Here is a 15,317-nt window from a genome sequence, read left to right as displayed (position 1 = left end):
TTGCAAACTCAATAAAATATATCTAGCAACATTTTTACTCTTTTAAGATACAAATGACAAGTCGGGCGTTTTCGATGAATTGCGATCGATGAGCAAAGATCCAGAAAACGTGTAAAGCAAATTATTTTGCATTGACCTTGTATTATGTGTATTTAAAGCTGTCTATTTGCGTCAAGTTATATAAATGTGTCGAAGAATGTAAATGAACTGTCAAAACCCTACTGACCTGTAGAATTCGTTATATGTAAGAAACACACCCTACCGTAGCAGGTACAAGAAGGGAACATACAGTAAAATGCTCCCGTCGGAGCACAAAAAAGGCGAATATGTTCCTCTTTGAAAGGCTGTGACAGGAATTGTGGGGAACCAGCTGCCTCACTCCTCCTTCCACCACAAGCACCAAAAATTTTGGCATGCCAACGTATTCGGTCTTTTTTTTGCGCTGAAAGAGAATAGCAGAAAGAAGGTGACGGTGAAACAGAGAGAAAGCATTGTCAGTGCCAGAGAAAGAGAAAGGAGACAGTGATGGTGAGAGAGTGAATGTGGCTGTGAGAGAGAAAGAGAGATGGACGAAGACAATGGGAGTGGTAGCCAACGAGAGAGGGGATGTTGATTTTCATTGACCGACGCAATAACAGAGACAGAGATATGGGTGGTGATAGGAGGAATAGGAGCAAAAGAGAGAGGGGATAGTGGAAATGAAAGTTACAGCTGAGTGGAAACCACACATAGACTTGGGGATCCATACGCTCCCAGACCTGCGAATTTTAACATTTAGGTGAAGGGGAGAGCGCCTTTTGAACCGAAATTTTAAATACGTAGGTATATGTGGAAAAGTAAGTTTGACCCTCACAATTTTTGATCTGCCGAGATAGTTCATATGAGGCAGAGGGAAAGTAAGACGAAAGGAGACATTGTAAATAGGAGAGAGGAGAGAGCGGCAGTGGGATACAATGCTAAACGATGGGAGAAAAAGGTGACAGTGGGATAGACATATATAGACAGTGTCAGTGCGAGGAAAATGCTGAGTGTGAGGGCTTGAACCACACACACACACACACACACACACACACAGAGAGAGAGAGAGAGAGAGAGAGAGAGAGAGTAAGAAGATTTAGAATGTCTTGTGTCAGCAAAGCGCGAATATGTTCGCAGGTCAAGATGTTTGGTGAGAAAGGCAGAATGAGCATTGAGCCATCTGATTCCTTATTTTTCTGTCAGTCTTTTAAAGAGGAAGATAACTCCTTTTTGAGCTCCGACAGGAGCATTTTTTCGCTTATATGCTGTATACGTCTGTATCTGCGACTACTTGCACTTCATGTACAGCGCAGCCAATAGAAATGAGTGGATGAGGCAGCGACGTTTTTCCTAACTTAAAGATCAATACGGTCGGATATGTCTTGGTTTTACTTTTTGGGAGAGAGAAGAACATGAAATGTAAAAGGTTATAACTAGTTTTGCTTTTTTGTGAATGCAAGAGCAAGTCCATCAGCCTCCTGCGAAGCGTTACTCCATAGCACCGCTCTCACAGTCAGACTGCCACTCCACTTGATTCACTGGAGGCACCGTGGCTCCATACACTTATTAAAGTTTCTACCCCTTCTTATGCTTAGCAGTATCTACATTCTCCTTAAGATCACTCATCATCTCATGCGACAAACTTGCTCACTAACAATAATTGATATGTGATCATAAATGTGTCTTTGCGAGTTGAAATCGACAGTTCAAATAACGGTGCTATTCCAGATAAAGCCTGCCAAGCTGCTTCCTGTTATGGTCTGGATTCATGGTGGTGGGTTCGTGGAAGGCTCCGCCACCTGGTATGAACCTGGCTTTCTACTTGACCACGAAATTGTCCTCGTCACGATTAACTACCGCGTTGGTCTTTTAGGTAAGTAAATAGTGATACCCTACAATATCTCATCAAGACACAGAAATATTTATTCCTGCTAAGGAATATAATTTATGTTGTTAATATTCGATACGTAACACTTAAAATGTTTTTTGCAGGAGAGGGCTACATGCTTGCCATGTCTTTTCAGGGGCTTTTAGTTTCACGATGCACAGATGCTCTTACCCCGAGACATGAAACACAAAATTAAGCTTTGTGTTGCGGGAGAATGAGATATCGACATTGGTGAAGAATGAAAGACAATTCCGTAGCGTTAGGACTTTCAGAGTACTCGATTTACTAAAGTTTTTGCTCTTCTCAATACTAATCACTCGTTTCACTTTTATTAATCATGTTCTGTATATCTTTATTTCCAAGTTTTGCACTGGCCCAGTTTCCTTCAAGGTTCTAATATTAATTCCTCTCATTCGTAAAATATTCACTTATTTATTGCACCTGGACGAAACGCAAGTTAACAGCTGAAAAAAAAAGAAAAACCACCACGAGGTTAGAAACAGACGCGTGCAGTGTGTGATGCTACATGAGCTGGTGAAATGGGGGGGGGGGGGGGGGGACGTTAACTGGCAGCCCTGAGGTCGGACAGGGATGGTCTCAGATAAGCATCTCGTTGGGCACGGGATCCACGCAGGCGTGGGTCAGGCGGTTGAAGAAGAGGCTCTACAGTGGATGAAATAAGATGGATAATGTGTTTTCTTGGAAAATAGTTACAGAACATAAGAGGCTCTACAGTGGGTGAAATAATTGTTTACTTAACCATTGAATTACAGTAGCATGCAAAGAAACCTGCAAACGTATTACATTTAGTAAGAAATATCTCGATTTGAAACAAACTACCAATTCCCCGTCTTGCCCCATATGCGGGGTAAGATGGGGAACTAGCATGAATTCATCTCTAAAGCTTAAATAAGGACTGGAATAACGAAATCATGTGACGATAAGGTTTCGAAACATGCTTCTGCGAAATGTAGAATGAGGCAGTACGTTTTATTTAGGCCTCTTACATTCACATAGTACACAAGTGTGGACAGCCTCATCATCATCACTTTCTGTCCCTGCACAAGTGTCGTGGGCACCCCGACGCTGAAACACAGATTTCTGTGGCTCGTTGAACTGACGAGCAGCCATGAAAGAACCCGTATGACCTTCTATAACAGCATTTACAGGGCCTTCCATTGACTCCAATGACCAATCTTGCCTAGACGTTTGTCGCCGATACTTGCGAACCATCTGAAATAAAACACGTGGAACGTACTATTGAGTCAGATCATTCCTGGTAATCTATATTATATAGTAAATACCATATTTCCAATAGTCAGTTGTTAAAGCATAGCAAGAATACTGACTCTGCACGTTTTGTGTATTTTTATTCACCATATAGCCTAAGGCATACTTTGTAGTTAATTAGGAAACGTTGGAATAACGAACACCATTCTATTTACAATTGTATTCAACGTATAAGGTACGTGTTCAAAACCCGTAGTGAGACGATAAGAACGTAATGGTTGGACAAATAGTAGGGGCAGGACGGGGAAGCTCCCCATCTTGCCCCACCCCGTGTTATCCCCTACCATGCTGTCAGGTTATGTTACGCCTACATGAACACAATGTAGTGAACATTGACTACTGACACAGCAGTTCACTGTTAATAAGACGTGCTATTCAGTGCTATATATACAGCCTGGACAAATGTTCACGAAATACATGTTTTAGGACCTCGAAAGGTGTAAAACATTGCAAATCAGTATAACAATTGTACGTACCTTGCAAAGCTCACAGAAACCGCCGCGAAACTAAGGTTCAGCAATGTCAACACACTGGGACCTGTCTACTGATGATGTTGACATAGCTATCCACAGATGACAATACTGTAACTGTAGCTTATAGCCCTTCCCCGTCTTACCCCACCTCCCCGTCTTGCCCCGCCTTCCCCTATAAACAGGACACAAAAATCGCGGTGATGAGACAAGCTCATTGCAAATCACTCTGTGCATTCATATTGGCATTTTTATACACATACCATGAACTCTGATTCTTATGCAGTTTGAGAGGGTAGTGACGACAGCATAATCAAGAATTCCGAAAGCACTACTTCTATTGCCTTGAAGGACAATAAAATTAATAACGAAGTTGTCTTAGCATCTTCTTACAGTTTTAAGCATTATTCTGTAATAACTGATAAGAAAGATTTGTTTTTAATTATAAATATTATATTGGAAAATAGAAGTTAAAAACACCTATAATTTTGGAGAGCTCACGTCATATGAACTATCAAATGAAGACTGATGGAGTCAGCAAACACCACAATAGATTACATTTCAAATTCTGGATCTATGCAAAAAGCTATAGATGATTTTATAAAACATAGCATTCAAATATGCTACAGCCATAAACACCACAAGCTACACGTTGTATCAGACAGCATGAGTTATCTAGTTCCTTACATTGGCATCCCGGGTGTTGACTACCTACAGTTAGTTGGTAGATATACTTTCAATGTTTATTTAAGTAAATGACCATTGATGAAAGTTATATGAAATCACTATGGAAATGCGAATAATAAAAGGTAAAACATATATATATGAAAGCATTAAGGCGTGCCAGAAAGGAATTCCTCTGAATTTTTTATGCAGAAACTCTTAAAGCTTTTTAAATAAAACAAACGTTATTAACAGTCTGTATCTTAATTTTTCATATATACGTATTTGTTTCTCAACTTGGTTACTCTGGTGACGAACACATTTCTCTCAACGAGGGGCCAGTTTGTTAATACTGTCACTGCGGAATGTCTGACTCGTCGGAGCGGCCGGCCGTTGTGACTGAGCGGTTCTAGGCGCTTCAGTTTGGAATCGCGCGACCGCTACGGTCGCAGGTTCGAATCCTGCCTCGAACATGAATGTGTGTGATGTCCTTAGGTTAGTTAGGTTTAAGTAGTTCTAAGTTCTAGGGGACTGATGACCTCAGAAGTTAAGTCCCATAGTGCTCAGAGCCATTTTTTTTTTGTATGACCAACTCCTACGACAATGAACAGAGCCAAGCAAATAGTTCAGGTCGTGCATTGTCCACACCAAGAGCAGATGGTAAACCGTGGTGCAGTCGTAAGTGCAATCACTTTGTGCATTCATGCTGTGCCATCTGTTGCCATTTGTATGAGGTGTGACTGGGAAGTTTTAAGAATGGATCCGCTACTGCTTACTGGTTTCGCGGGCAGGTACACGGAGGATGGAGAGTGAGTCATTGCCTTGTCCTTGAATGTACTCTGACAGGAAATTGCGTCGCCTTTATTCAGTTCATTGTGGCAGCTGGTTGTGCGGGACGGTTAGTGCTTGTTGCCGGATTCTGTCTGTGTGAAAATGGACGTAAAAAACGGAGCAAAGAGTTTGTGTGAAATTTTGTTTAAAAACCTAGATCAGCTTCTGAGACCTACAAGCTATTAAAAAGAGCTTTTGGAGATAATTGTATGAGCCAGTCAAATGTTTTTGTGAGGTTCAACAGATTTAAAAATGGCCGCGAATCATTTGTGGTTAACTACGGCCCGGCCGTCCTTCCACCTCAAAAACGAATGAAAATGTTGTAAAAGTTTGCAACTTAGTGCGCTCTAATCGTAGACATACAACGAGGGAGATGGTGGATGAACTTAATTCAAGTTTCTATGCAGTTCAGGCAATTTTAACTGAAGATCTGAACATGCGTCGAGTGCCCATAAAATTCATTCCAAAAGTGTTGTCAAGTGACCAGAGACAATACCGAATTGAAGTGTGCCAAGAACTGATTAATCGGACTAAAAATTACCCAGATTTGTTAAATAGGGTAATTACAGGTGACGAATAGTGGGTATATGGATATGATCCTGAAACCAAAGTGCCACGACCGAAAAAAGCACGGCAATGTCGGTCGAAGGTGAAGACAATGTTCGATTCCACCGGTATTGTGCACCATGAATTTGCCCCTGGAGGACAGACACTTAACCAGGAATACGAGTACTACAAATGTGTCCTTGAGCGTTTGCGCGAAAAGCTGCGGAAGAAAAGATCTACATTGTGAAAAGACAGGATTTATGTGCTACACCATGACAATGCTCCGGCTCATCATGCCTTCTCCATCGTTGAATTTTTAGCCAAATTCAAACTTCCTGTGCTTCCACAACCGCCATATTCCCGTGATTTGGATCCTATGGACTTCTACCTGTTTCCTAAACTGAAATCTTCACTGAGAGGGAAGCGATTTTACTCGATTAAATTCATCCAGGTAAATACGGAGAGCCTCCTTAACACACTTCAGGAAAAAAAAAATACCCAGGAATGTTTCCAAAAGTGGAAACACCGTTGGAGTCGGTGTGTTCAGTTAGAAGGGGACTATTTTGAAGGAGATGCATCACAGTGGCATGCAAGTGGCACCATTGAGCAGTTACAAACCCATTCTTAAAACTTTCCAGTCACGCCTCGTATACACACACCATCAACAGTGATTCTTGTGCAGTTTGACAGGGTAGTGACAACCAAGCAAGAATTGCGAAAACAGTACTTCTGCTGCATTGGACAGTGAAATGTCTTATATTTGTTTTACAGTTTTAACAATTTCAAGAAAAGAAATGAAGTAGTTATTAGAATAGCTGCTGCAACTGTTGAATTTCACAAAGCAATAGTGCTACTTCTACATGTCAACATTTTTATTTGTGTTTTTCAGTTATCCATAAGGGGAGGGGGCAGGCTGGCAGCAGAGCCAGAGGTTTTACATGTTTAACGAAGTTTTAATTATATAAAACAAACTAAATTACATTCTTGAGGTGAATACAGAGAAGGAGAAAGCACAAGGGTGGGGTGCGGTGTAGCGTTGTTAGCTAGTGCTGGAGGAAGAATGCACCTCGGGACGAGTCTCAGCACTGCCTAGGGAGAGTTCCAATGGGAGAGTATGGCTGAGGTATGGAGGTTCATAGAAGGTATATATGGATGTAGGGCACAGCAGGATATTGAACTGATGATTATTGAGAAGGTTTCAGGGAGTTAGCACTCGATTTTGAGATTGAAGAGAAGAGGAAGAGATGAGAAATGGATGAATTACTATAAGATGAGAGTTTAAGAATACAGGCAAATGCAAAATTTTAGGCTGAATGTATGTCTTTCTGGGATTTCAGGGAACTTGTAGACTTTCGGAAGTGGAGACGCAGGAACAGGGCATAAGTTAGGACTCGATATTCCGCGGTAGTTGATCTGTCAATCGCTCCACTGCTCTGTAGCCTGGAGACCACCACATTCATTTGATAGGACTCAAGTACTGGCAGCCTCAAGCAGATACCATGGAACGCTATACAGAGAGGACATCGAGATAGTTCAACAACCAGGGATTTCATTAATAAGGAAGAGGCGTGAAACTGAATGGCATCTTGATCCCGGTGCTGAAAAAGATGTGTACAAGTCTTCTAGCACGGGGTAGTAGCAATAGCAGACGATGGCAGCCGACAATGACTAATACGTTCGGGTGTTCGAAGCATGCGGCGTCGCACTACTGCTTGGGAGCCAGCGTAAACGGAATTTTGCTGCAGTCAGCAGCGAACCAGAGTGTGAATCGGACACTCGAAGAAGCTACGCTCGCCCTTGAATATGTCCTCCGCAGATGAAGACGAAACGATGGGTTTTAATGTGAAATCCATTCGGCCATGACACAATAAATTGGTTTTGTTTATTAACTGTATAATACAGATTGATGTGTTTATGAAAAGATGATGATGATGATGGTGGTGGTGGTGGTGGTGGTGATGAGATGTCCATTCAAAATCACAGTGAGGATGATGTAATGTGGGCTCTAGGTAGTCGGCAATTTGGTTTGGGCTGTGGGAGATATCACGGAGAATGTTGAATGGAGAAGGTTGAGGGGTGTTATTGTACGAAGGAACTGATAGTCTGGGTGCAAGCTTCAGAATAGGATTTTGATCCAGCTCAGTGAAGAAGGGGAGGGTTGGAGCCTTCATTACGGATGGAATAAGATGGGTAGGGTTGGTTACGGTGTATGGCAGGATAGACCTCGGCGTGATTTCACAGTCTGTGAGGGGAAGAGGATTGAAATTCAGTTGGGGAAGGATATGAAATGCGTGAAGATGGAGGTAAGGTGAAACTTGTTGAAATAGGAGTGAAATCTGGCCAGGGTTCTCATGTATGGAGAAGATTATAGATCGTTGGACTCAGTTTCATTGGAAACATAGTGTGAGCGTGTGGGTGCTATTCTGCCATTCTGGGCAACGGATTAATCTGAGATGTACCCTTTACCCTGTGGCTCCTGCAAGATGCAATTTCCACCCCCACACTTCTACAGAAGTCAGACAGACGCTTCTAACGTTCTAAAGAAAAATGCTTGAAAAACTCTCTGCAATAAATATCTTCTGGAGTCGTCTGCTGTAAGGAAATGACACAAAAATTCACAAAATTTCTTACATAACTAGTGGGATATTTGGGTACTGGAGAAGTGCTAGTTAGTGTAAGAAAAACATGAAAGTAACGAAAATTATTATTTATTTTGCTAAAATTCTGAGAAATCACAATGGCACCTTTAGTTATGAACTGAACAAGTTATTTCCGGGTTCTTTCCAGAATGTGAAGTTATATCTCAAGGATAGGATTCGCTAATAAAATTTCTATACAGTTTAAGATTGTTATTGACTTGACAGAATGGCTGAGAGCCGCGCCTATTCAACTTGAATAATTATCCGTTAGAATGCTGCTAGGTACAGTCGAGGCTGTCGTGTGAAATGCAGTGAAGTGTACTGTTGTGGAGGAAATATGGGGCTCGCAAGAGCTGTAGCACACAATACCATAAGCTGTGATGACTGCTGTCTGTGCCGCTCGCTGTTGACAAATAAGATAACTCTCGTCCTATCTGGATTGACCTTCATCAATCAAACTGTCCGTAAGCCTTGATGAAGTCAAGGACTCTTATTCGCCCCTAGTCTAACAATTGGTATGGGACACCGGTCGGATAACCAGTCCACCGCAATGCCACTCAAAAATTCCCTCGCAGGCGTTTAACTATAACTCTGTCCGTTCATACCGCACAATAAGTGTGGCAGCCAAAACAGTGAACAATGCTTAATCACAAGGACTCAATATAGAGTCGCACTCCAATTTGCTCTCGACAGAGGTACTCTCCCAGTGAAGTACTGAGAAGAGACTTGTTCCTCGCTCTTTGAGCGAGCGCGCACGCTCTCGTTACGTGTTCTCACTTTTAGAGCGACAACGGAACGGCCCCTCTCCACGCCAGATGTTAAGGGTTATATCTTTCGGTCTCTTCCATTACTCCTTCAGCTCAAGGCATCAGGAATATTGTCTGCCAATCAGCATTGCTCTTCTAAAATGGGAGAATGACGTTTCGTTTAAGGCGACCAATCCGGAAATCTGTAGCAACGGCGTTTGGCGTTTGCTCTCTCCCTGTGAAAATCTCTGAAACTGCATGCTATATTTGTAAAGAATGCGTAGACTGGGCGCTCCCACACAATGTAGCGGAATTTGCTTTTAAGCCAAACACAGGGTCGTTCTTCCTTTCACTCGGCAAATGCTGTCTGCTCTATGGGCGGTCGCCGGCCAACGTAGATAGGCTGAGTCGTCCTCTGAAGGGACCGGCCCCCCAGAGAGAAATTTGCGTCTCCTGAACTAAAAGCCCATGCGACCGTCGTGTCTTGAATGTGTGGGTATGCCAGCCTCGAGTATTTCAATCTCGGTGCGCATTTGCGTTTTATTAGTTATTTGCATATCGTTTACATGAATTCATACAACACTGACTTTCCCTTATCGAGTTTGGGTTCGAATGAAGCGTCTTGATGTGCGGAATATGATTGTGAGGGCGGAATATGTAAGCAATGAAGGTCAGGAGACCACGACGTCTTACAATAGGTGAGGTGTAGGTGTTCGAGGTATTAAAAGAGATGGAGCAATTTGTCTGACAAGAACAGACAGAAAAGGGGTGAAGGAAGGTAGCTGGGTATGGTAGGCAATGTTGAGATTATGGCGTTCTAGGGTTTTGTGGTAGGGGTAAAATTTACAAGCGGCTGAGGTCCATGCTGTGTTGGCAGAGGTAAGAACGGGATGGATGATAGTCTATTAGGTGTGGATAATAGTAGGAGGACTTACTGACAGTATCCGACCTGTTAGTAGTTTTATTCTATTTCGGGCTTTCTTCTAGATGGTTAGTAAGTGGAGATTCCACATTAGTTTCTGGTCGGCTGTTAGTCCAATGTATTTTACTGTTTAATTAGGGTGACGAGACTGTTGTGAATTGTGAGATGAATGTCTTGGGGAAAGATCATTTTAACCTTCTGTGTCTGTATTTGTTTAAGGCTTTCTGAATACTGGCGACGAGAATGCCCCAGGGAATTACGGTCTCAAGGATCAGGTGGCGGCGCTCAGATGGGTCAAAGAGAATGTTGAAGCCTTTGGTGGCGATCCCAACAGCGTGACGATCTTTGGGGAGAGTGCAGGGGGCGCAAGCGTGCACTACCTCATGCATTCTCCCCTCACCAGAGGTAAGTGTACACAGTGAATCACTCTGTTCTCTTCTGAACAGCGCCAGCCGGCCACTAGTAAGTAATTTTTGTGGTGATAAGGACTAGTCGGTATTTCCTCTCTAGCCGTACCATTACATTGAAACATGTACGTTTTTAGTAACGTAACTGGCAGTAATCTGCAGCACATCTGTTAGAATGGGAATGACATGACAACGTGTAATTTATCTCGTCACTTATGCGCTTTGCACGTAAACCGTCAATAACTTTGAACGAAACCAAAACTGCCTGAATTTAAATGACACAAAAACTGAATCTGATGCAACTCTATTGATTTGAATTTGGCCCTGCTAATAAAACAAAACTTGATCAATTTGAAAATAATGGTCCCTCTGCTTATTGATGCTATCCCTGAAATAATAAAATTTCTTATCTTTATCTGTGCAATGATAACGCTCTTCGCACTGCTCTCTGTCAGTACTTTAAATTGCGTATAGCATATGGCTATTGTGCATGGCTGTTTCTTAGCATACATTTTAATTAAATAAAATATGGCTGAGACAATAACTTCTTGAGCAAAATAATTAATCAAAAACGACATGGATCTCAAAAACTGGTATTAATTTGTGGTAAGTAACAATAACGCACTAACTTTAAAACTTGTATTTTGACTGTTTCAGAATTAATAATGTTCACAATTAACACACAATAAACTGATTATACATTAACAATTAGCTTTACAAAATCTTTGTATGTGAGTGATATACATTGTCTCAATTATCACTTACGAATACTCTCATTGCGTTGGAAACAAAACATCTTTCTTTACCTTAATTGTTTCTGGCACAGTATCATTCAAATTAAAATTATCATTACTGCCCATAGCGAGTAGGTATATATCCAGCATAACACGTCTTTACACTTGAATCTTCGTTACAGCTCCCTATCTAAAGTTACTCTAGCACATTACCCATAACACCTTGAACCAACGATCACTGTTGAGCAGCGACGCTACTACACAATCGATACTACATTTGGCCATCTTTGGTTCAATATAAAATTTTCTTGCAAACTTTTATCCTGTGTATAGGCCTTTTAACGCCCCCAGAGTGCAGCAGGATATAGCGAACACCCTAGTTTGCTCCGTTAACGCATTATTTGGGCGAGGTTTGTGAGAGTGATAGGTGTATGCTGCAGAAAGTGGGAAACAGTAGAAGACTTATTCGCACCACGTTGGGTCCACTCATACGAACGGAATATATCTGCTCTGTTTTAAAATCAGAAAATTTCTTTTATCGTTTGGCCATTGCAATCAATTTATCTCAGAATCAGAATAGATATATTTTATTAGAATGATAATATAATAAGCAGATATATAGAACTTCTTTATTAGATGGAATGTTATCTCTCTTAGTAAACGCACACACGCTTTGATTTTACGATATGTGTGGTATCTGAAGCAAATGTTTGTAATTCAACCTTTTTTTTCTTTCTTTTGCTTGTGCCTTTTTCCCGCAATGATGCAGGGTCTGCATGGTTAATCGTATTTGGCAAGGTTAATTTAAGGGGTAGCCGGATGCCCTTCCTGCCGCCAAAATATTTGTAATACAACCGTGAAGGTTAAAATCTATGAAACCAAAACGTTGGTAGGACCTTGTAAAGTTCGTAACAGAAGGAAAAGAAAATTTTCTCATACATGCGTTGAACCAAACACTGGAATGAGTTAACGAAGTGGACAGATGTGAAGGTAATTTTGGGAGTACCCCAAAAAAGTATGTTAGGACTGTTACTGTTTACAGTGTATATAAATGATATTGCAGAATGCGTCGGAAGCTCCTCAAAGCTATTCGCGGATGATGCGGTTATTTATAAGAAGGTAGCAACTCCAGAAGAAAGGAATGACTTGCAGAAGGACCTACAGAGGATTGATGAAGGTAGTTGATCCTGAACGAAGACAGAAGTAACATACTGCGCGGCAGTACAACCCGGTGCAATGTAATTAAACAGACACAGGTCGCAGAAACCCACACTTTTCTTTTTTTGTCATCAGTCTTCTGACTGTTTGATGCGGCCCGCCACGAATTCTCCCCTGTGCTAACCTCTTCATCTTCGAGTAACACGTGCAACCTACGTCCTCGAATACTGTGCATGTAAGAAATAAACGTATAAGTGCCTCGGACAGAAAGTAGTTGAATCCCGCCGAATCATGAATGAAGAAATGTCGCTCGAGAAACACACTTATCCAAGAGTAGACCCAAAACGAGAGATTGGCAACAAGACAAGTAGTATAACTAAACGTAACGTACGCCAAATGCTACCAACTTTCAAATACAGTATACGCGAACAAAGTCACGACAGTGGTGCGAATACAAGTGAAGATGTGAACCTGCTATGGGAGATGCAGCTCCTTTCTGTTGCTCGGTCGATCATGGAGTCTACCCATGTGTTCCACTGCTGACGGGCCACTCATGGCCTGAGTTGAGGACGTGAGAAAGCCGTCTTTCGTCCAGCATCTCCGACTTAGTAAGTTGAGGTGACTAAAGTCATAGGAGAACGGTATGCACTTATACAGATGGCGGTAGTATCGCATATAGAAGGCATACACTGATTAGTCAAAAAATTGTGTCCACCTACTTAATAGCTTTTTTTGGGAACGAAATACACTCCTGGAAATTGAAATAAGAACACCGTGAATTCATTGTCCCAGGAAGGGGAAACTTTATTGACACATTCCTGGGGTCAGATACATCACATGATCACACTGACAGAACCACAGGCACATAGACACAGGCAACAGAGCATGCACAATTTGGGCACTAGTACAGTGTATATCCACGTTTCGCAGCAATGCAGGCTGCTATTCTCCCATGGAGACGATCGTAGAGATGCTGGATGTAGTCCTGTGGAACGGCTTGCCATGCCATTTCCACCTGGCGCCTCAGTGGGACCAGCGTTCGTGCTGGACGTGCAGACCGCGTGAGACGACGCTTCATCCAGTCCCAAACATGCTCAATGGGGGACAGATCCGGAGATCTTGCTGGCCAGGGTAGTTGACTTACACCTTCTAGAGCACGTTGGGTGGCACGGGATACATTGTCCTGTTGGAACAGCAAGTTCCCTTGCCGGTCTAGGAATGGTAGAACGATGGGTTCGATGACGGTTTGGACGTACCGTGCACTATTCAGTGTCCCCTCGACGATCACCAGTGGTGTACGGCCAGTGTAGGAGATCGCTCCCCACACCATGATGCCGGGTGTTGGCCCTGTGTGCCTCGGTCGTATGCAGTCCTGATTGTGGCGCTCACCTGCACGGCGCCAAACACGCATACGACCATCATTGGCACCAAGGCAGAAGCGACTCTCATCGCTGAAGACGACACGTCTCCATTCGTCCCTCCATTCACGCCTGTCGCGACACCACTGGAGGCGGGCTGCACGATGTTGGGGCGTGAGCGGAAGACGGCCTAACGGTGTGTGGGACCGTAGCCCAGCTTCATGGAGACGGTTGCGAATGGTCCTCGCCGATACCCCAGGAGCAACAGTGTCCCTAATTTGCTGGGAAGTGGCGGTGCGGTCCCCTACGGCACTGCGTAGGATACTACGGTCTTGGCGTGCATCCGTGCGTCGCTGCGGTCCGGTCCCAGGTCGACGGGCACGTGCACCTTCCGCCGACCACTGGCGACAACATCGATGTACTGTGGAGACCTCACGCCCCACGTGTTGAGCAATTCGGCGGTACGTCCACTGGGCCTCCCGCATGCCCACTATACGCCCTCGCTCAAAGTCCGTCTACTGCACATACGGTTCACGTCCACGCTGTCGCGGCATGCTACCAGTGTTAAAGACTGCGATGGAGCTCCGTATGCCACGGCAAACTGGCTGACACTGACGGCGGCGGTGCACAAATGCTGCGCAGCTAGCGCCATTCGACGGCCAACACCGCGGTTCCTGGTGTGTCCGCTGTACCGTGCGTGTGATCATTGCTTGTACAGCCCTCTCGCAGTGTTCGGAGCAAGTATGGTGGGTCTGACACACCGGTGTCAATGTGTTCTTTTTTCCATTTCCAGGAGTGTACATCACTGATTCTGCGTATCACAGATCCGACAGTTTGTTGGTAGTTTTGTGGAGGTATGTGGCATTAGATGTCTACACAGGGGTCATGTAATTCGCCTAAATAACGGTCCGACTGGTTTGCGAACGCTGTGATGGCGCCCGATAGTCACATAGATGGGTTCCATAGGATTTACATCAGGCGAATTTGGTCGCCGAGACATCAGCGCTAGTTCACTACAATGCTCCTCAAACCGCTGTAGCACGATTCTGGCTCAGAGAGGCCGACAGTTATACCGCTGAAAGATGACATCGCCGTCGGGAAAGACATTAAGCATGAAGGTGGCTCGCAGCTGTCAGCGTGTCTTCGGTTACTACCACAGGTCCCATGTAAGCACAGGAGAATCTATTCAGCAGCATAATACTGCTCCCACCAGCTTGCGCTGGCACTGCACGTTTCGAGCCGCCTTTTGCGTTGGTGATGGTTATTTTTTGAGAGGACGATCGACCTAGTATAGCAAAAATGTGATTCACCCGAAAAGCCGAGGCATTTCCATTAATCGACTATCGAATCCCGATGGTCCCATTCCCACTGCAACCGTAATTGAAGATGTCGTTGGATCAACGTGTGAACACCTAGGCGTGATCTGCTGCGGAGCTTCATGTGCAACAATGTACGATGAACGGTGTGCTCTGAAACACTTGTGAGTGTACCAGCATTGTTGTCTTTATGCAGAGATGACACAGATCACCATCTATACTACTTTACAGGGCAGACGAGCCTCCGAAACCCACGTTCTGTGAAGAGTCGTGGACGTTCAACCATTTAACGCGTAATGGTAGGTTCGCTGTCCTTCTACTTCTTTCGGTA

At 43.6% G+C, this 15,317-nt stretch overlaps 1 protein-coding gene across 1 annotated transcript in view; it reads left to right on the top strand.

The window, feature by feature from the left end:
• Positions 1 to 15,317, top strand: part of LOC124789561 (juvenile hormone esterase-like) — a 131,239-nt gene that overhangs the window by 28,538 nt on the left and 87,384 nt on the right. The window contains exons 3-4 of the mRNA XM_047256964.1: positions 1,747 to 1,891; positions 10,233 to 10,418. Coding sequence (XP_047112920.1) covers positions 1,747 to 1,891; positions 10,233 to 10,418 — 331 coding nt within the window. The remainder of the gene's footprint in view (positions 1 to 1,746; positions 1,892 to 10,232; positions 10,419 to 15,317) is intronic.

This window comes from Schistocerca piceifrons, chromosome 3, assembly GCF_021461385.2.
Source record: "Schistocerca piceifrons isolate TAMUIC-IGC-003096 chromosome 3, iqSchPice1.1, whole genome shotgun sequence".
Lineage (NCBI taxonomy): Eukaryota > Metazoa > Arthropoda > Insecta > Orthoptera > Acrididae > Schistocerca > Schistocerca piceifrons.
The sequence above is the reverse complement of the archived record's forward strand: the minus strand, read 5'-3'. Positions and strand labels throughout refer to the sequence as shown.